General features: G+C 49.9%; 1 protein-coding gene across 1 annotated transcript; it reads right to left on the reverse strand.

Annotated features, from left to right (window-relative positions):
• Positions 1 to 1461: 1461 nt before the first annotated feature.
• OTX1 (orthodenticle homeobox 1) lies at positions 1462 to 14280 on the reverse strand. Its single transcript, XM_080997483.1, has 4 exons — positions 14187 to 14280; positions 11228 to 11517; positions 9392 to 9543; positions 1462 to 3654 (listed from the first exon to the last, which is right to left on the reverse strand). The coding sequence occupies exons 2-4, from the start codon at positions 11322 to 11324 to the stop codon at positions 2815 to 2817; spliced, it is 1089 nt and encodes a 362-aa protein (XP_080853609.1). The 5' UTR covers positions 11325 to 11517; positions 14187 to 14280; the 3' UTR covers positions 1462 to 2814.
• Between the last annotated feature and the right edge of the window lie 5822 nt (positions 14281 to 20102).

Here is a 20102-nt window from a genome sequence, read left to right on the forward strand (position 1 = left end):
CAACAGCTAATCCACTTGTGGGTGTGAACCCTGATTATGTGCCGCATAAAGGACAGCAATTAATTATTTAGTAGTAATTAATAGGCTAATTAATCCCAGTGCTTTTGAAATGTCAGTTTAAATTTATCGCACAGGAGAGCTTTTTTCCTTTGGCCAAGGACAAAAAACCTGCAAACTTTTCAAGCAAGGAGGCAAGTTTGCCCCCTCAAACTACTACCATCCACCCCGTCCCTCCCAGAAAGCATTCGGCAGCTATGGTGTAATGGGCCCCCCCTCGCCGCCTGCTTGCCCGCGCAGGTCGAATCCCCCCGACGTCCGTGGAGAGGAGCGCCGTGCTGCGCCGGGGTCACTCCTTGCCCGCCTCCTCTGTCCCTGCCTGCTCACGATGGGACGGATCTGCCCTGCCGCCTTTGCCGACGGGGGCTCCTCGTGGAAGTCGGCGCCGGCGGGGGGGGGGGCTGGTTGCAGCCCCTCAGAATTTTGCGCTAGGCCACTTATTTCAGCACTTAATTCTACAACACTCCGTTCTCCATTATCACGTAGCTTTTGCCAGCCCTATATAAATAAAGATTGTTATAATTTTAAATATTTTTTTCCCATGCACGCTAAATCTAAAATCAAATCTTGATCAAATACAGTCTGGGTTCGATTCTAAATTACTATTTAAAACAAAAACAAAAACCCCAATTTCTGTAAACGCAATAGGACTTTCTGATAGCAGTACAGTATCTCAGTCCGGGGTATATTGTACCCTGAATCCCTTCGCTGAAGTCTTTGGTCTCATACTCGTGTAAGAAACTATTCCCTGGCTAAGCTGGTTTCGGATCCTGGCTTGTGGGTCCAGCTTCTATTCGCCCCCAGCCTGGACTAGCAGAATTACGATCCTGAAGTTTCATAAATATTCACTTCCTAGAAGCTTTTGCCAAGTGACCGGTTTAACAGGAGTGCCAAGTGGAAGCTTTCCAGAAGGTAATGACCAACACAACCCCAGGATGATTTGGCCCCAGCCTGCCCAGCTGCGGGGAACAGGCAGCGTTTGAGGGTAATTAACATATGAACGTTACTGCCAGGCTTCAGGTGTTCCTGTCTCCCTCGAACAGCACCCACACCCCGCCCCAAGATCCGTAGAGAAAGGCTTGCGCTGGGTAACTTTTGCGCTTTCCCAAAGGCAGAGAGTGGCCAAGGGGGCGGTAGCACACTCACACCCTTTCCATTGCGTTTATAACCCCTCAAAGTTTTGGTTGGACGCCAATCCAATTACAGTAATTAAAAGGCAGCTCACTGAGATAAAGTGCGGCGACCCAGCGTTCCCTCCTCCCCTCCCCTTGGAAATAAAATCGATCGGTCCCCGCCAGAGCAGCGGCCTGACAGAGGCACAGAGCTAAGGGAGGGGACTGGTGGGAGCGCTCCAGCCCCTCCGCTGCTCTCGGGTCGCCCAAGAAGGATGACGCAGACAAGGGCTTTTATTAGTTTGAATTTTATTATAGGGATATGTAGATAAAGGGAAGGGGGGAGATTTGCCTTACATTTCAACAGGTGACTGTTGCATTAACGGGGTAAATAATCAACTTTACAATTTCGCACTCTCTCTTTCCTCTCCATTCCCGAGAGCAAAGCAGGCCCCAAACGGGTTTTGTTTTTGTTTTTTTGGAGGCGGATGACAGAGTACGCGGGATGTGTCCAGCCAAGGCAACACTAGAGAAAGGAGGACTGGCGTGATATGCTCCAGGGGCTGTTCCGGTGGCGCCTAGCGCATTCCAACTCCCGCACCCACACCTACCCCGCTTTTGTCGCACCCTTTACCTCCCCACCCCTCGAAATGCCTCTTTCCCTCACCCCCCTTACCAAACGGAGCATTCCTGTCTTTCCCAACTAGTGGAACCTTCCTCTTCCCACCCGCAAAAATTATCGAGATATAAAAAGACCAAAAAAGTTGCAAGGGAAGTCCTGGCCGGGGGAAAAAGATGAGATGCGCGCGGTTCCTTCGATTTCCTGTACGTTAGGCTCAAGATATTGAGTTCACCTTCACCTCAGTTAATCAAACTAAAAATAAAAAGGGTCTCTGGAACCGACTTAACATTACACTATATACACAATTCCTGCCGTTTTTTGTAATACAATCCTACGGAGAGAACTGGGGGAGAAGAGTCTCCCAAGGAGATGGGGGGGGGATTAAGAGCTGTACACAGAAGTCTGCAATCGGCATGAAAGCAAAAGGCGCTTCCTCCCTCTCACCTTGGACGAGAGTGAGCGTTACAAAGCTTCCAGCAACATGGCTGGGGCTGGGGGAGGAATCTTGTGTGCGCGCGGGGGGGGGGGGGTGTCTCCAGGGAACATGTATGTGAAAAGGAGGAGAACGAATTTAGATTTAAAGTTCTCTTCTGTTTAAAAATAAGAGCAGAATGCGGAACATAATCCCAGACAGCGAATAAATAACACACCAGGAGTCCAGCTGATAAGAGAGAGGCGGAGAGCAGCAGGCCTGATCCAGTAGCCGTTTAGCCACATCCTTGGTTGTGTGGGAAGGAGCTGGAAAAATAGGCATGCTATTTGGACGCGGGGTGCTTACACTTTCTTTTCATGTTCTTTAAATATTTTTTGAAAAAAGAAAAGAAAAGTGAGAAGAGGCGGTTTGGGGAGCAGGAAGGCCGAGGCTTTGGTGGAGAGCGCGCAGAGACGGGGCGAGCCAGGAGGACGTCGGTGCGGGCGTGGGGAGACGAGGCTGCCCCGAGGGAGCTGGGGGGTGGCGGGGCTGCGGGTGCTCGAGCGGAGACGCGGCTGGCGCTGCCTTCCTCCTTTGGCGAGCGGCGTCCCTCACAGCACCTGGAAGCGCCAAGAGGCCTGGTCTTTGTAGTCCAGGCAGTCCGGGGAGTTGAAGTTCAGCTTCCAGGAAGAGGCGGCGGCTGGGGCCGGCTCCTTGTAGTCCAGGCAGTCGGAGGAGTTGAAGGCCAGTCCGGTGCCCCCGTAGCCCGGCTGGTGATGGTGGTGGTGGTGGTGATGGTGGTGGTGACTGGAGCCCTGGCCCAGCGGGTGGTGCGCGTGCGGGTGCGCCGCGCCGGCCATGGAGGAAGGCGCCATGGGGCTGAGCTGGTGCGCGTGCGGGTGCGCGTGCATGGGCAAGTAGGAGCCGCAGTCCACCCCGCCGAAGTAGGAGGAGGAGGGCGGCGGGGGCGGCGGGGGCGGCGCGGGGTAGCCCTGCGCGTAGCCGCCGCCCTGCCCGTAGGACATCGGGTAAGAGGCGGAGGGCGCGCCCGAGACGGAGCGCTGCATGCAGGAGGCGCCGCCGGGCGCCAGGGGCTCGGGCACGGCGCCCGGCGAGATGGACGCGGGGCTCCAGATGGACGAGGCGGCCACGGCCGAGGGCGCGCTGCCGAGGGACGCCGAGGAAGAGGACGAGGCCGAGCCGGAGCCGGCGGCCCCGCTGCCCGCAGGGTTGCCCAAGGCCGCTGCCCCGCCGGCCGGGCCCGAGGAGTTGGAGCTGGAGGAGGACGACGAGGCGGAGCTGGAGACGGCGGGCGGCGTGAACTGGCCGCTGCTCTCCGAGCCCGAGCTCTCCCGCGCCGGCGAAGACTTCTTCTTGGCCGGCCGGCTCTTGGCGCCGCTGCCGCTCTGCTGCTGCTGGCGGCACTTGGCGCGGCGGTTTTTGAACCAGACCTGCAAGAAAAAGAAAAGAAAAGAAAAGAAAATGGGGGCGGGGGCGGAACAGGCTCTTCCACGAATCAGGGACCCCACCCCTGCTCTGCCACCCAGTCTCTTCCCCTCACGCCCGATCTCCCCATTCCCCCCTCAGCCGTCTCCTACCCAAGGCAGAAGGCGCTGTGTGATCGCAACGAAACAGAAAAGTGCCAAACAATCTCAATCTACGCGGAATGGTGCAGGGGGGAAGAGGCCGTTTAGCAGCTGTCCAGGTTAGCCTATCATCCTCCATCACTACACATCACTACACAATGGATCTACACATCCATTGCCGGCTTCCTACGAGTGGTAATCAGGAGCTTCCAGGCTCTGGCTCAGCGCGTTCTCTCTCGCCAGTCTCCGCACACTGTTGCGTTCATGGGGGGCCCGCGAGAAAGGGAAGGTAAGTCGCTGGTGCGACCCAGAACAGAACCCAGCTAACCAATTCTGGGCGACTCTGGAACCCCACGTAGCCACCACAAATCACACCCTAGCCAAAACACCCCCAGACTCAGCACCCGCCTGGCATGACACCCACCTTCCGCTCAGGTGAATGACGCAACCCATCATGGTTGGATCAAGTTTCCCCACTAGCCAACTTCCATCCTCCTCCCAGCAGGCTCCTGCAGAGAGGGGCTGCCAGTCCACCCACATCCATAATGTCATACTATCAAAAAGTAGGAAAGGGAGTGGGAGTCTGCACCAGTTCCACCAACACAGCCCTGTCCAACCAATCCTCCTTATAGCCATTTATAAATTAAGCTGGCAGTCCAGCACCTCATGCACCTTCTACTAGTAACATCCAATAGAAGCAGGCAGTGAGCCAGCCATCAGCGTAGGAACATGAGAAGCTGTCTTATACTGAGTCAAACATTTGGTCCAGCTAGCTCAGTATTGTCTACACTGTCTGGCAGTGGGTTTCCAGGGTTTCCGAGGAGGATCTCTCCATTCAGAAACTGGAGATTTAATCTGGGATTTTCTTCTCCTAAAGCATGCACTGCTACAGAGCTCCTAGCAGCTCCTTGCCCAAAGGATTGCTATTAAAGAATCCTATTAGCTAGAGATTTTATATGTAGCAAAGATGTTAAATCCATCCCTCCACCTGTCCCTCTCAAATATCTAGCAAGGAGGATTCATCTGCACCCAACAGGCAAATGCTAGATGTGGAGAACTGCACCCCTAATTAAGCATCCGTCCAACAGAACACAGTATTCTCTTTCCAACACCATTCTACATTCCCATCCTACGGAGAGAGGGAGCCATTATAAGGTTACCAGACGTCCCGTTTCCCAGGGACAGTCCCTGGATTTACAAACCAGTCCCCATACAAAATCCAGTGAAGTTGAAAAGTGTCCCCAGATTCATTGAAAAAAATCTGGTAACCTTAAGCCATTAGGAACAAAGTTCTCAGCCTGTTCCGTTCAACAGTACCCAGCTTGGCCTCCCCCCTAAATATATATCTAGAGCTATCATCTTAATATACCCTGCTTTATACTATCTTTTAGGAGACAGTATAACTCTCAGCATACCCAAAACAGAAACCATTCCTTTGTTGCAGACACACCCATCCCAGTACCATTAGTATCCTTTATGATCAGTTAAGAGCAAGCCAGCATTTTTACTGTGTCATTCCTTATCCTTCAACCTGTAAGACTAGTCAACAGGTAGCATTCTATCCTGTTACTACTGCCCACTGTCTACTCTTCCTTTTGCTCATCAGTTGGTCAGCTCCCTCATCTACATCTCCAAAAAGTCTAAGACAATCAGTATCCTGCATCCTTTAGCAAGCTCCTAGATAAACTCTGCTCCACCAAACTACATGGAACAAACATGAACCAAATCCATATCCAACCAAAAACTATCATAACAGCCACTGCTTTAGTGCACACTTGCCCAGCTGAGTCTATGGCGTAAAAAGGCAAGGAACACCACTCAGTGTTGTCAGTATGAAAGGATATCAGCATCAGCATGATACAGTTGCTACCAACACACTGAAGAGCAGCCAAATGAATCTTGTTTCCCATTATTATTACTTATGCAAGATCGTCTCATCAATTCAACAGGTTCCTTCACACTTTACCAGCCAGAGTTCTCATCTTAACACGAGAAAATCAAGTTGTAACCAGCATAACATCCACCTGTCAGTGCCAAGGACATACAGCCCAGTCACCACCCAGTTGTATTAAGTGCTCTGTTACAGCCAGTCCTTCAATGAAATTCCCAGTAGAGTTTCAAGACTGTGTCACGTTGACTACCACCTACATATCATTTCACCAACAGTCTGACAGTGTGATGAGCACAGAATTTTTGAAGTTAAAACAGTTTGCTTCCAGGACTTAGCTGCCTTAACACAGTGCACTTATCTATCATTTATATGGAAACTCAGTTCATCTTATTATCTGACAGACAAGATGGATCACCCTTAATCACTTTGTGGGAACTGGAATTTCAGTGTAGCAATCCAAGTCCAGAGAACCCATAGTATGGAATTCAGAATGGCTGTAATTCTCACATAAGTCCCTCCCCCCGCCTCCCATACAGGTTATCCTTGGGATATTTGGTAAGCTTTTATGAATCTCAGCCTCAATCGCTAACATTTTAATCATAGATTCTTTTTTTGTTAAGTAACATGCCACATCAGCTAGTAGCTATTTCACGAATACAATAACAGTATAGGAAACAGACTTAATTTCAAGTATGTTTGCATTGAACCTTGATCAGAGTAACACTCTTTTCAATAGGTGCTTCACCACTGCAAGTCCCAGTGAGTTTCCAACAGGGCTTGCTCATAGGTAAATACATGTAGGAATACATGTAGGAACAGATCTCGGAGCCATTTTAGTCATTAATAGTGTCCTACATACATAGCTCTCTGTGATCTATTATGCATAGTTGTACTTCACTCCATTTACGTGTAGTAAAACACAGCCTGCCCACATAACATGCATGCATGCATTGAAATGCAACAATGACATGCACTTTTTAATTCCTTTCTTTTTCAGGTAAATGCTTTCCATGTAGAAAACCCCTTAGGTCTGAAATGACCCTCAAAGAGAAAGAGGACATTGACCAGATAATTAGCAGATAGGAAGAATCTCACCTTGCACAACAGAGGTGTGGTTGCATTTTCATTACAGGTATATTTACAGTTCTAAAGAGAAGCCTTATGGCCTGTCCTATCTAGTCACTAACACTAATACAGCAAGGGAGGTATGGTCAGGAAATAGTCTATGACCTTGCCTCAGCAGGCTGAAACCGAATCCCTCCTTTTCCATGGGTTGCCAGAGGAAACCCCTGAAATAAGCTCTAGCCAGACGAAGCTGGATTGCATCAAGGCTTGGTGTGATGCCAAGCCTAACTAAGTGGGGCTTCCCCAGAGTTGTGTAGACTGGTCAAAATCTTATTAGCAAAACTTTGCAAATGCAAAATAATAAACACTCTTCGTTCACCTCTCTGCATCAAAATGTTCAAAATGGAACTGGCTCTTTTGGACTCCTGTGAAGGAGTATCTGCTCTCCACTCTAGCCTACAGCAGCTGCAGCAGCATCCAAATTAGCAGAATTTAGTTCTAGAGGTGCCCTTTGTTGACTGTTGGGGATCCATCTGGAGGAAAGTGGGCTTTAGGGAAATAAAGGTTTGAGAAATCTGAGCTCAAAGTGCATTTAAAAAAGATTTTCTTCCTAGGATTCTGACTTGAGCCAAGGTGTGTACGCATACATACCCACACCCAATCCAAACACAGCAACCTGAAGTCTGGCAAATTAGCGTCTGCCTGCTCCTAGTCTTTTGGAATAAACAAACTGAAAAGCAAACCCTCATATATGGCAAAGCCAGTGTGTGAGTTTCAAGTCAACAACTGAGCTTAAGATGCTACAGGAAAGGGAAATGTATGTGTGGGATGAGGTGGGAAGATAACAAAACAAAAGCCTCACATAATGTAGCAACTGGGTCACAATGTTTATTTTACTAGTCCTGTGGGAGTCAGCTGAACTACTTCAGGATCAACCATGTCTCTTCAATGGGTCTGCACTAGGGGTGCCTAGGGCGGAGCTTTTTTAAAGAGGGGACACTGCAGCAGCCAGGGACACCCAGCAACCCCCATGCCGCCCTGCAATCCCTTGTGGCGCCCGGTGGAAATAGACTTCAGTTGAAATTAATGTGATTTTTCCTTCCAAGAAAGGTAGAAATCACAACAAATTTAAGTTGTAAAGAAGTCCTAGTGAGAGACTTCCAACTAATAATGATTAAGGTTCTGCTCTAAGTGTATTTAGGATTGTCTTGAATATAACACATATTTACTTGGTAATATTTTAAGGAAATTTGCTCCAAATGTGCCTGGGGGAGCAGACCTTAAACATACTGACATACTGAAACTGATTTTAATTGTAAGATATGGCTCCCCCTTATGCTCATGGGGTTGCAAGGTATGAGGAACATACTGGCATATGTGGTGGGGATGTAACTATGTAAACAAGTTCTGGAATTAGGCGGCAACAGAAATTAGTATTATCATAGACAAACAGGTCACTCTGGGCTCTCAGTTATGTCTTTTATCTATTTTTGATGGTGCCAATGCCAATATTATTTGTAAACAATTCATTTTATATTTGCTGCTTGCTTAGCGGTTTCTCAAGGGTGAAAGGACACATCTTGCTACTCTTTGGACTCATGGTTCAAAAATGTTGTGTTTATTGTCATTTATTAAAAACTGACTCATAAGATACATGCTTCCAGGGGCGATGCAGACTCCTCAGATTTTGCATTGTCTGGTCGTTGTTCATTATTTACATGACCAAACAACTCATGGTTGCCACACTCCTACTCAATATGGTTTTATCTAGTGATGTTTATGAATACTTAATATATTTTGCATAAAAATGAATCCTGTATCCCACCATGGAATATCTGTTATGCTATCCATTCTCTTTATATAGCTCTATTACCTTATAATGTATTTTCATTCTGTTTGCCCTCATGACATTTTATGATGCATTTTAGTTTGTTGTTTTGTTTATTGAATTGGCAATTTTTAAATTAAAGTTTAGATTTAAAAGGTAAAAAAACCAACCCTGATGAAAATCAATGGGGTTTAAACAAATTACGCACAATCCAACAAAAGTCAGTCACACTTTAAAATTAAAAAGCTACGCGTATTTGTTTGATCTCAAACCCAACTGAACTTGGTGGGCCTCAGTTGGATCTAACTTTGGCTGGAGTGTGCCCATTTATCTGTGTTTAGGATCGGATTGTTAGCCTCCTGACTAGTGAGAAGGAGAAAACAAGTCAATAGAGAGGGTCCAGCTAGTCTTTATATAGCCAAGGGGAATTGGACCTTGACGCCAAACGGAGGCGGTTGTTGAGACTCCAACAAGCGGCTTCAAAGCTCCTAATTGTGAGACTTTTGGTTATATAACTTAAGCGCCGAAAAGTTATTTCGCTCCAGCATTGGCGGGTAAGGAATTTTAGCTGCAGTTTAACAAGAGAGGCCTAGTTAGGTGCGAACTCAGGGAAGATATGGCCAGCCACACAAAAAATGGGGGAAATCCGCAAATTAAAACAAAGCGAACTTTCCACGCGTAAAGTCCTTTCCGGTTTTCGAGCGCGCCCCGCCAAGAGAAGAACAAAACCCCCAGCGCCCCCCGCCCCGGCCTTTCCCCACCACAGGGCCAGCCGCCCTTCTGCCCCAGCTTCGCTGCTTTCCCAAGGGCCATCGGACCTGGACTCTGGACTCCGGCAGGTTGATTTTCAGCGCCACTTCCTCTCTCATGAAGATGTCCGGGTAGCGGGTCTTCGCGAAAAGCGCCTCCAAGACGTCCAGTTGCGACCGGGTGAAGGTGGTGCGCTCCCTCCGCTGCTTCCGAGGGGTGGCTGCGGGTCCCGGGACAGAAAGACAGAAAGGGGCATTGAGGACCCGTGGCGGCATGGTCAAGATCCGCCCCCGCCGCCCCGCCCTCCGCCACCCCCGGCCCCTGGTTCTGGATGGGGAGCTGGAGGAGAGACGCGCGCTCGCCGCTCTCTAGTCCAGCAAGCGGGGAGGCACAAAGAACTCCAGATCACAAGGACAGCTCCTGATATTTTTAAAGGCGCATAAATATAAACACAAAGCGTCCGTTGGAGTAGGGGAGGGTGAGAAACTCCCGGGCAGCTCCCGGGGAGGAGGGGAGGTAAGCGCAGACGGAAATTCTATTCGGGTTGCAGACTGAGTTTCCTGAGCGGCCTCCGACGTAAAAGAGCAGCTCACTTGAAGTTCTGGGTCTCTTGGCGACAACCCAGTTAAAATGGAAGTATCTGTACTTAAATAGATTATTTACAGCCCAGTCATTTAAATAATTTTTTTAAAGAACTTTAGTTGGACCTAAGTTCCAGGGAAGACCTTAGGTCTTGAATCCTCCAAGTAAAGCTGCAATCCTAGGTATAATTTACTCCGCAGTAACTGCAGCAGAATTAAATTGGTGCTACTTTGCAGAACAAACACGCTTTTTGGAATGACGGTTTAAAGCTGCAGCCCTGCAATGGGAGCGAGTTTCACTGAAGTCAGCAGAGGGTTACCTCACAGTGAAAGCCCGTAGGATTGGGCTGCCTGCGCATTCAGGGTCGGGAGAACTCAAGCATTTCTGAAGGACAGAGAACTTCTTGAGCTGGGGATAGACAGCACTTTCTCGCATTATATGCCACGACTTCCGGCTTAACTGGGTTGTGGATCAGGCTATAACAGCATTTGAAAAGACACGGGGAAAGCCCATTAACACCCCATTTCTTCATTTCTCAGCAAACTCATCCGTGGGGGCGGGGAGTACTGTGGAGTTATGGACCCGGGAAAAAAGAAAAGATTGGCTCCTAAGTTCGGATGGGCAGCCCAAGTTCGCAATCAAAGGATTTCACCTCCACCCCCAGTTAGTTCTCAAGCACGAATAACCTTAGGAGAACTAACATTTAAACGTGTTTGTATTTGGCTTTAGATGTATCCCTCAAAGTGCAAGTAGTTTAAACCCACATTTGTTTTATTTGTAATATTGTCAAGGCATACACTCCAACAACAACAAAAATAAATCGGGTCTTAAAAAGCAAGTCAAAATCTGAAACTTGGCAACTCACACTTTGGACAGTAAACATTTTGCTAGCGTGCTCCCCATTGATTATAATTAGGGACTAAATACCAAATTACTAAATACCAACCTGTTTAAAGGTTGCCCTGGGGTGCTAGGGTGCCATGAGAAATAAGCATTTTAACATTGAATTAAACGCCAGGAAAATCAGCAGTGTTCACTTTCCAATACAGGGGTAGTTTAGGATACCACAGGTATGGGGGTGATAATAAGAGTGGATAATTCAATTATGGAAAATGGTTTTGCTGACCTGGAAAAAATAATATGATCTATCAAGAGCTTTATCCATAGGCTCTCGGATCCCTTTCGCCTTGTAGAACCTCTACAATAAATTGAGGAACTATTTTATTTCAGCCGCATAAATTAAATACGAGGCTGCTTGGAGGGGCTGGATCTGCCTGGCCAATAATCAGTCGGTAGAAGCAAAAGAGGTTGGTGGTGCTCACCCGGATACCCCACGGAGGGGTGAAGAAGATCCATCGCAGGTCCCGCCAGCCCCAGCCCATTCATGCCATAGGGGGGCTGTTTGAGGTAAGACATCATGCTAAAAGCTGGAAAGATTTTTCCAATTTATCCACACACAATTAGAAATGTTCTTTTCCCCAAAAGGCGTGTCTTAAAATTCTTGGTTTGTTCGTGGTTTTTTAAAAAAATTATAATAAAAAATTAAAAGATTGATTCTTCCAAGGAGGCGGCTGAAGGAAATCCCAGGGGCAGGAGAGCCTCTCACTGCAGCCTGCAGGAACAGAAAAAAACACACGCACAAGACAGAGAACAAGGCAAAATATCAGCTTTTTCCTAAGTTTCCACACAGAGCGCGCCTATTTTACTTCCCTCCCTCTGTTTCCCTCTCATTTATTTGACTTTCAGATAAAGTCAAGCTGGAATATAATTTTATATACAGCTATGGCAGATCCTAACTAAGGAAAAAAAAACCTCTCAAACGCGCAAGGAGGGAAATAAAGCAATGTAAGACTGTCAATTTAAAACAAAAAAAGGGGCGAGGGGTTTCTTCCAAACACCTGGTCCAGGAGTAAGAAAACTTGTACTCGGAGTTAGGCAAGATTAGGCCTTAAAAAAGGTATACATGCACATACACACTCCGTATAAATAGGGCTTTTTTAAAGGACAAAAGTCAAGTCTCTCCGTCGCACACAAGATGGCGGAAATTCCCCCCACCCGCCAAGAAAAGGGGGAAGTGGAATCAGAAAGTGACAGAGAGTGAAGAGGTGTAACCGGGTGGTGGAGTGGGAGTGGGGAAGGAGGTCTACTCCCCCCCCCCAACTTTTTTTTTTAAAAATAACTACAGCCATATTGCCATACAATCGCCGAGGGGCTTCCAGGGGGTACAATACTCCGTGATGAGGGAGATAAAGCAATTATTTAAAAAGATAATTGGATTAAAAATCAAAACGAGATACCAAAAAAGGGGGTAAGTATAATTAATTTGAAAGTGGGGAGAAAGAGACGCTTTAATTAGAAATGGCTAATGGCCTAAAAACAAACAGATTCCAGGAGCTGCTTTGAAATTCACGTTCCAAAGCCCCCCCCCCCCCCTGACGGAAGAGCCGCGGAGGAAGGCAAAGGAAGACGACACAACAAAGTTACCTAATTCTTCGGGTGGCGGAGAGTAGCGAAGACTGAAGGCAGGATCCTAGGCCCTCTTACTAAAGTAATAAAGTAAAATTTAGGCCAACGCAAACTGTCTTTCAACTACATGAGTAAGGATGGTGGCTTATATACCCGCAGAATCCCTGTATACGCAAAACATTCAAGGTGCTGTAGCTGTTTTTAATTCTACAGCTCCTTAAAAGTTTTGTTGTGGTTCCTCGAAGTTATATAATTCCAAGGATTTATAAGAGGGTTTCTGGGGGGATTTTGTAGGCATTTGTTGTTGTTTTTTTCTCAACTGAGAGAAACAGATATTTAGGTAAATTTTCCCATGTCCAGATCCAGCAGGTTCATTAGCCGATGGATTCGGCAGGAGAGATGCACAAACAATAAGTTAGACAAACCAAGCAGATACAATAAAATAAAATCAGCAGATGGTGGCGGCATTAACCTCAATTAATTATTGGCCATAAACCTTAATTGGACTGCAGGCCATCCTGCTTCCAAAACCTATATTTATAGCAGAAAGATTACAAAACCAAACCAAACCAAAATAAATAAATAAGAAACAAGAGCAAGAACTATGAAGTGGGATTTAAATTTAAGCTAATAATTTTTTCTTAGGCTGTAAAGGCCGATATATGCCAAATTAATTTAAGGCATTCCACACTCTTAAAACTGATTAACCTGTTGCTGTTTCCCTTAAGTTTGGATTTGCTTTAAAGTTCTCCTTGGTTTGATTTGAGAAGGAAGGGATTTCTGCCTCTTCACGCGATTCAAAAAGTGAAAAGAAAGTCCATCTGCTTTACTTTAGCAGGCTGCGGTCCTAAGTGTGCTGACAAGATTAAGGGCCTTTTGAAACCCGTGTGGTTTCCTTTAGAGGAAATAACATTGGGATTGGGCATTAGACTTTGCAAAAACCTCAGCAACACGGAAATTTTTTGTTTTGTTTTGACTTGGAGGATAGTTCCATTCTTCCAGCTCTACTGTCTTTAAAGTATTCAAGACTGCAACTCTCTGAAACATCAACACTTTTGCTTATTTATTTCAGTTGCAATCCCCCCCCCCCCAATGCGTTTTTCCGGGATCGCACTTGAATAAGCCTTTCAAAATATCTCCTAAACAGCGGCCCCCTCAGCGCCTTCCTTGGGCGCTTTTAATTTCAGGAAAGGACAGTTGGAGCGAGAGATCTTCGGACGAGGCACCTCGAAGGAGGCCCGGGAATCCCGAGAGGGAGCTGGCCAGAGGGAGAAAAGCCGGGCGGGGGGGGGGCGGCCAAAGGTCCTCCCGGACAGGCCCCGCGGCAGCGAAGATGCAGCAAGTCAACATTGTAACAAAACAGAAAAAGTCGACTCCCAGCCTGGAGAGACAGACGGGAGTCCCGTTGGAGCTCAGCCGCGACTCGCCGAGCCCTTTAGTGGGAGTGCGCCGAGACTCGCGCGGAGCCCCGCGCCAGAAGGTGCCCAAGGGGAGCGCGGGAGGGCGAGGGAGAAGCCGGCCAGGGCCCTCGAGGTCCAGTCGGGGCGAGCCCCTTCCCCGCGGCCGGAGGCGGGAGGGCGAGCGCGGAGGGAGCCGGAGGGGCAGCGGCGGAGCCCCGTTTCCCGGCGGCCCAGGCAAGTTTCGAGGGAAAGTTGGAGTTGCCTCCTGGGCCGCCCGCTCCGCCCCGCCGCTCCGAGAAGGGCTCCTCGCCCGGCCGGGACAGGGGCTGCGGGGCGGGCGGGCGGGCGGGCAGGGGAGCGGGGCGAGAGTCCGGCCTCACCTGCGGGAGAAGCCGGAGGAGGCAGCGCTTTTTACCTTGCCGAGGTCGCGTCTCGCCCAGTTCTTTAGGTGATTGGAAATGTAGCCCGAAGAAGATTGATCCCCTTTCCGCCGCCCGGCCCGGGTAGGTGAGCGCCAGGCGAGTGCGTAACCCAGCCCCGCCAATCCCCGGCCTCGCCGCCGCTGAGTGACAGCCGCCCGGGCAATGGCAGCGCGCGATGAGGAGCGCTCCCGCCCCGCCCCCGCCCCCCGCCCCCCCCCCCCCGCCCGGCCGCGCGCGCAGCAGCAGCCCCAGCCCCGCGCCCCGCGCCACTCCCGGCCCGGCTCCCTCGGGGCTCCCTGGGGATGGACCCCCCGGCCCGCCCGGGCCACCTCCGCCCCCTCCGCCGGGACCCCCCTCCAAAGCGGGCCGGGGGCGCTGCGCCCTGGCGCCCGGCAGGGGACTTGCTGCGCTCGGGGGAGACCGGCCGGGCCGCCGCCCTCGCCCCGCGCTCGCTTCCCGGGCGGCCCGAGGATGCCCTCTCTGCCGCTCCCGGCCGGTGGTCCCGGCCCTTCTCCCCTTCTCCTTTCAGTCCGAGCCGCCTTGCTCTTCCTCGAAAGAAAGTTCGCGGCGCCTGATCTCGGGCGCTTCAACAGCCCGCGGGTCCCATGCCTTTCGGTGCCCGACAAGTTTTCGCGGAAGTCCCGCGAGGGAGATTCAGCCGGACTCCGGAGCCCCGAGTTTGGCCTCCGACCCGGCCAGATGGACACCTGTTTCCCGCTCTAAATTCGGGGAAGGCAGGTTTCTGGGGAGAGCAAAGGATGTCCGGGGGGGGGGGCGTATTTAAAGGGAGAAGACAAACGTCGAGAACCAGTAGACGCCTCGATACCCAGATCTCCACGGATTACTTCGGTTCTGTAATTCCACAGGGCAAAAGTCGAAGTAGTAGCAATTCTAGTGCAGGCTGCGGTGGGGGATGTGCGCGCCAGTCGTCCCCCCCCCCCGCCGCCCATTTTTGTGGCGTATGGATCCCGTTTGCTTGGGCTTCTCCAATCTGCGCGTCGCGCGGCTGCTGGAAACCTGTTGCCGGCTAGTTGCCAGGCAAGCTGCGCGCAGCAGCCTCCGAGGTCCGTCTCTCGGGGAGCCGGGGGGCGTCTCTCGGACTTGGTAATTAAGTGTCTGAGGCCGAGGAGGACAACTTTAATAAAACATAATCCGAAGTGAGCTCTGATTCTAAGTGTATTTGTGGAACAGTAAGTGCCCGCGAAATAAAGTAAATTTGCTCCCAACGACCTTTTGCTAAGAGTGTTACACAAAAGTTCAAAGGGCGTCAGTGGGTCCTCCTGCCAAGTAAGTTTCCTCAGAATGCGGGCATAAGCATAAAAGTTGTTAAAATGCGCAGATTGGTTATATCTATACCTACTCTATATCATATTCTTCAACGCATTTCAGTTGCTAGCCGCCAGCCTGCATACGCCGCACGCGCATCCATCCGCAACACACACCTTCTAAGCGCACAGAGTGCGCGCCAGGTCGAGGGTATCTAGTTCATTATCATAAATATTAATAGACACGAATTCTTTACAAAGAATTATTTCTTCCCCCCTTTTTAAAGGAGAGAAGTTTTAATAGAAAGAAAACTTCTGAACATACAAAGAGTAAAGTGAAAAGGAATTATAATCATCACCGTGGTTTTTTCAAAGGGGAAAGAAACCCTCCGAATCAACTGGTTGCTAACAAACTGAATGAAAGCGAGGTCAGGAAGGGATTGGTGGCCGCCGCTTCAAAGTGAGGGTCCTCTAACCCGCTGCCCCCGCTCCGCTTTCCCCTTTTTCCGTGAGACACTTTCCCTTTGGAGTCCCAATGAAACACGGTAACAGAATATGAGGGAAGCACACTGTTTCTTTAACTGCTTCTCAAAGGATCCGGGAGATCTTCTTAGGACCTTTAATAAGGCTTTGGTGCGGTCCTTTTGTTGATCTCTCAAAATCAACTCCTTCTAATTGAAGCTGGAGCTGAAAGCGAGCTAATGTTCAAAGGGAGTGACCGCCACAGTCCTGACGAAATTACATTTTTCCCCCATTGAGGGGGACATCTAATCAAAGTGGACTGGCGGAGAGGCGAAAGAGAGGGAGAGAGGGAGAAAAATGAGGTTTACAAGATCCTTCTATAGCCCACAAAAGTCAGCGACACGGGCACTTCTCCTCAGAACAAAAGCCGCCGCAGCCCATTCACAAAAAGTAGAAAGATGGGGCAGGCAAAAGAAGGGGGGGGGGGAGAGGAGTGGAAGCGGGGAGTTCTCGCTGGGACCAGTACCTTGGCCAAAGTATGGGAGACCATTATCCACGGGGGACCTCCGAGCTTTGTGGGGGTTCTTTTCTTCTTTAGTGTCAGTCTCCAGAAATAGCCCCATCAGTGGATTATGGAGTCAGAATAGGGGTCCTTCTGCTCACCCCTCCTCAAAATTCAGAATTAGCTTTAATCTCCCCTTTCCCTCTGTAATAAAGCAGATTGTGCGGGTGCGTGTGTGTGTTGTTTTGTTGTGTTGGGATCCTGATGCTGAGCCGGGCAGGCAGATTCCTCAGGAACGTGTTCCTTTGGCCTCCTCAGAGTCAGATTTGGAGTCTGGCAGCCGCCTGCCTCCGTCTCAAGCTTCGGATGATGCGATCAAGTCTAGTGAAAAGCTCAGAGTATCAAGTAGCACTAAACCCCTACGCTTTACTTCTCTCTCTCTCTTTCTGTGTTTTCCCCCTCCCTCCCCCTGTAATAAGAGTATTTGTCTAATCCCAAATTGCAGGCGAATTTCCTTAATGCTCAGCCCATAAAACCCATGGATTAAGGGCAGGAAAGGGGGGCACGAGCAACTCTCAGAGCCAGAGAGAAGCCAGGGAGACACGGACACAAAAAAGTTTAGTATGTGGCGGGGGAGACGCGGAAGATGCGGGTCTCGCTATTTTCCCTTTCTCTCTCCTGCAAACCTTCAGGTGCGGAGAGACTAAGCCGGCAGCGGTCGCAGACTCGCAGGAGGAAGCCGAGGCGATCTTGGGCCGCAGGTTCGGGGCGCGCAGAAATACGGCCTAAGGCTCTTTGCCTCTTTCTCGAGACACCCACTTGGAAAGAACTTCTCCAGTCCGGGGCTGCTCCCCCGCCCAGGCCTGGTCGGCACCTTTGGGGAACCAGCTGGCGTCGAGCAGGGGCTCCCACTCAGGTGGCCCTAACTTGGCAGGCGCAGGTAAGGGAAGGGAAGGCGCCGCAGCGAGACGAGAGGGGGGGGGGCAACAGAGGCGTGAGAGCTGGAGATGATGGTCGCCGCCGTCCTGTGGTGGGTGGGGTGATGGTGCATTTTGGAGGCAAAGGTCCCCAGGCGAGGGGGAAAGGGACACACATCCATCCATCTCTCTCTCTCGCCTCGCTCAGCAGCCAGCGTGCCTCTTGCGCGCAACTTTGCATTTCCAAAGTTCAGCTCCCTTTTTCCGCGCTAGGTGTTCTCTGCTGCTTTGGTGTTCGTTTTGTTTTGATGCAAACGCCTACTAGTTATAGCTCCGGGAAAGAGGCAGGAGCCTCTCTCCTAAGCAAGAGGTTTTCTCGTGAGCGAAGGGTTTCCTAGATAACCAATGACTAGAGTTTTAGGATGGACTCCGGATGGTGGAGAGCTCTCCCCGAAGAGAGCTTCTTTTTCTTCGAAGGAAAATCCGGGGAGGCAGTCCAGCCTCTTGAAAGAGAAGGAAGTGGCTGTGAGTCCCGGCAGGAGGGCCCAGAGCCGGGGCGAAATAAGCCCCCCAATGCTGGAGGGGCCACACCAAAGCTGAGCCCGAAAGTTACCTGGAAGCAAAGTTCCAGGGAGTCTGTGGCACTTCCTTCCCCAAAGGATTGCTTTTCAGGGACTTGTTGGGCTGTGCAAAATTCGTAGCTCGCTTTCCTCTCATCTCCCTCCCTCTCAGGGTATCTAGAAAAAGTTTTCCCAACTGTGAATTTAAAAGAGAAGCAAACGCCAGCAGTTAATAAGCAGAGCCTCTTCCGACGAGAGTTAGGGGTTCAGTAAAGAACCCCCGTTTGTGCCAACCCCGCCCTTTCCCTTCAGCCCTGGAAAGCCTCACCCAGCAAACCCCATTATCCGGGGGCCCCTTTCAAGCTGGCTAGGGACAGGCCTGGCTGCGGTGTCCTGGCGGGTCCCCTTTCCAGGCCGCTCCTGGGCTCAGCTGAGTTTCCAGCGGGGTCCCTGCCGGGCTCCGCCTTCCTGCCCGCGCACTTTCACCGGCCCCGCCAGAAAGCGGCAGAAATCCCTCCCGCCCTTCGACTGGTCCTACGCGAAGTCCAGGAGAGAGGCCCAGAAACCCGGGCAGCGCCCCCGGCCGGGAGAGGAGCTCACCGCCCAGCCCCGCAACTGAGCCAAGTCCCGAGCCCTTTCCCCAAGAGCCAGAGCGGGCGCCGCGCTTCCAGACGCCCACCTGGACCGGGAGGCTGCGGGCCGAGCCCGCTTTGGGTGCCGCCGGAGGAGCAGAGAGAGATGCAACAAAAGAGGGAAGGTCGGAAGCGGAGCAGATTGCTGGCCGCAAATTAATAAATTCTAACCTGACTCTCGCAAAGCACCAAAGCGAATTAACCTGCATTATGACAAACAAGGAAAAAGGTCTCCCCCTTCTCTCTCCCTCTCGGCCCAAATTAGCAGCGGCTTTTAAAGGCAGACGGTGGAATTTGTTCGCTTTGCAGGATGGCAAGGAAAAAAGCTTGGGGAGGGAGGCGGGAGAGAAGGATTGTGGGAGAAAGAGAGACTTGAAAAGGGGGAGGAGAGACGGGAACCGAGGGAGGGTGGAGGGGAGAACAGGAGGGAGAGATTCTGGCCCGAATTTCATCCAGTAGTCGGCGAAGATAAGAGGTTTAATTCATTTAGCATATGAACGCCCTCAGAAAGCGATTCCCATTATGGATACATCCAAAGGCACAAGGCGCAGGTCCCTCGTATTTACACTGGCACTTGTTATCATTTAACCGGATTATTCACGATGTGGATTTTGTAACATATCGGGGATTCTCCTTGTGCCGCTTTCTGTTTTGCCTCCCTCCCAGTACAAGACCCTGAGCTGGATCCGAGAAGCGCGCTCTCTCTCGCTCGCTCGCTCTCTTCTCCATCTCCCCTCCCACCGCTGCCCAAGGAGTTTGCATTGGTTGGATCACCTAGGCTTCTCAGGAAGAGCAGAATCAACAAGAACCCCGTTTGTGAGGCCTGCTAGTAACTTTTCCCCACAGCAAAATTTATTATTAAACAATATTTTTAAAAAGCACAGCACAGTTTATAAAATTACTTGTTAAGCAAACTCAGCTCAGATTGAAATGGCACAACCTGCCTTTTATCTTATTTGAAAATTTTAATAAAGTGCCTCCAACCTCTCCAGACAGAAAATCCCAGCTCCTTAGGCAAAACTCTTGTCCACCTTAATCACAGCTATCCTGCGATCACCTCCCTGAATTCCATGTAGAGGCAGTAAAAAATGCAGGAGGCTGCACTGCCCATCTGGTTAATTAGGTTAAAACGTGGGGCTGACACAAACTTTAAACAACAGCTTAGTAGAGCTGTTCGAAGGCAATGCTACGGCAAATATTTGTATATGAAACACCAACGTAGAAAACATTGGTGCAACAGTATGGGAGCCAGAAAACTTGAAAAACAAAACATGCCCCCACCTCAATTTGTTCCTATTTTTCAGTCAACGTTCGTCAGAAAGCTAAACATAAACTATGTAAAAGTAGATTTACAGTTCAATCCTACACTCAGAATGAAACCAGACTGAGTTCAGTGTGACTTACTCCCAAGTAAATGTGCATAGTATTGCGGCCTTATTTAGTTTTGCACAGATGTTATGTCTAAAAATAATAGCTATGAAGTTATGCCATAAAAACATTCATGAGAAATATCAAGATTATTATTATTATTTTTTTAAAAAAGGTTTTGTAAGAAAAGGAGACCACCAGAG

Source organism: Podarcis pityusensis (assembly GCF_964106645.2).
Source record: "Podarcis pityusensis genome assembly, chromosome: 3".
Lineage (NCBI taxonomy): Eukaryota > Metazoa > Chordata > Lepidosauria > Squamata > Lacertidae > Podarcis > Podarcis pityusensis.

What these genes read in the sequence shown, in the direction of transcription:
- OTX1 (XM_080997483.1), bottom strand. Translation starts at nt 11,324, where the DNA reads ATGATGTCTTACCTCAAACAGCCCCCCTATGGCATGAATGGGCTGGGG. An exon ending in CCCCTCCGTGGGGTATCCGG is followed by an intron (nt 9,544 to 11,227) that starts GTGAGCACCACC and finishes CGGGACCCGCAG; the next exon opens with CCACCCCTCGGAAGCAGCGG. An exon ending in TGCCGGAGTCCAGAGTCCAG is followed by an intron (nt 3,655 to 9,391) that starts GTCCGATGGCCC and finishes TTTTTCTTGCAG; the next exon opens with GTCTGGTTCAAAAACCGCCG.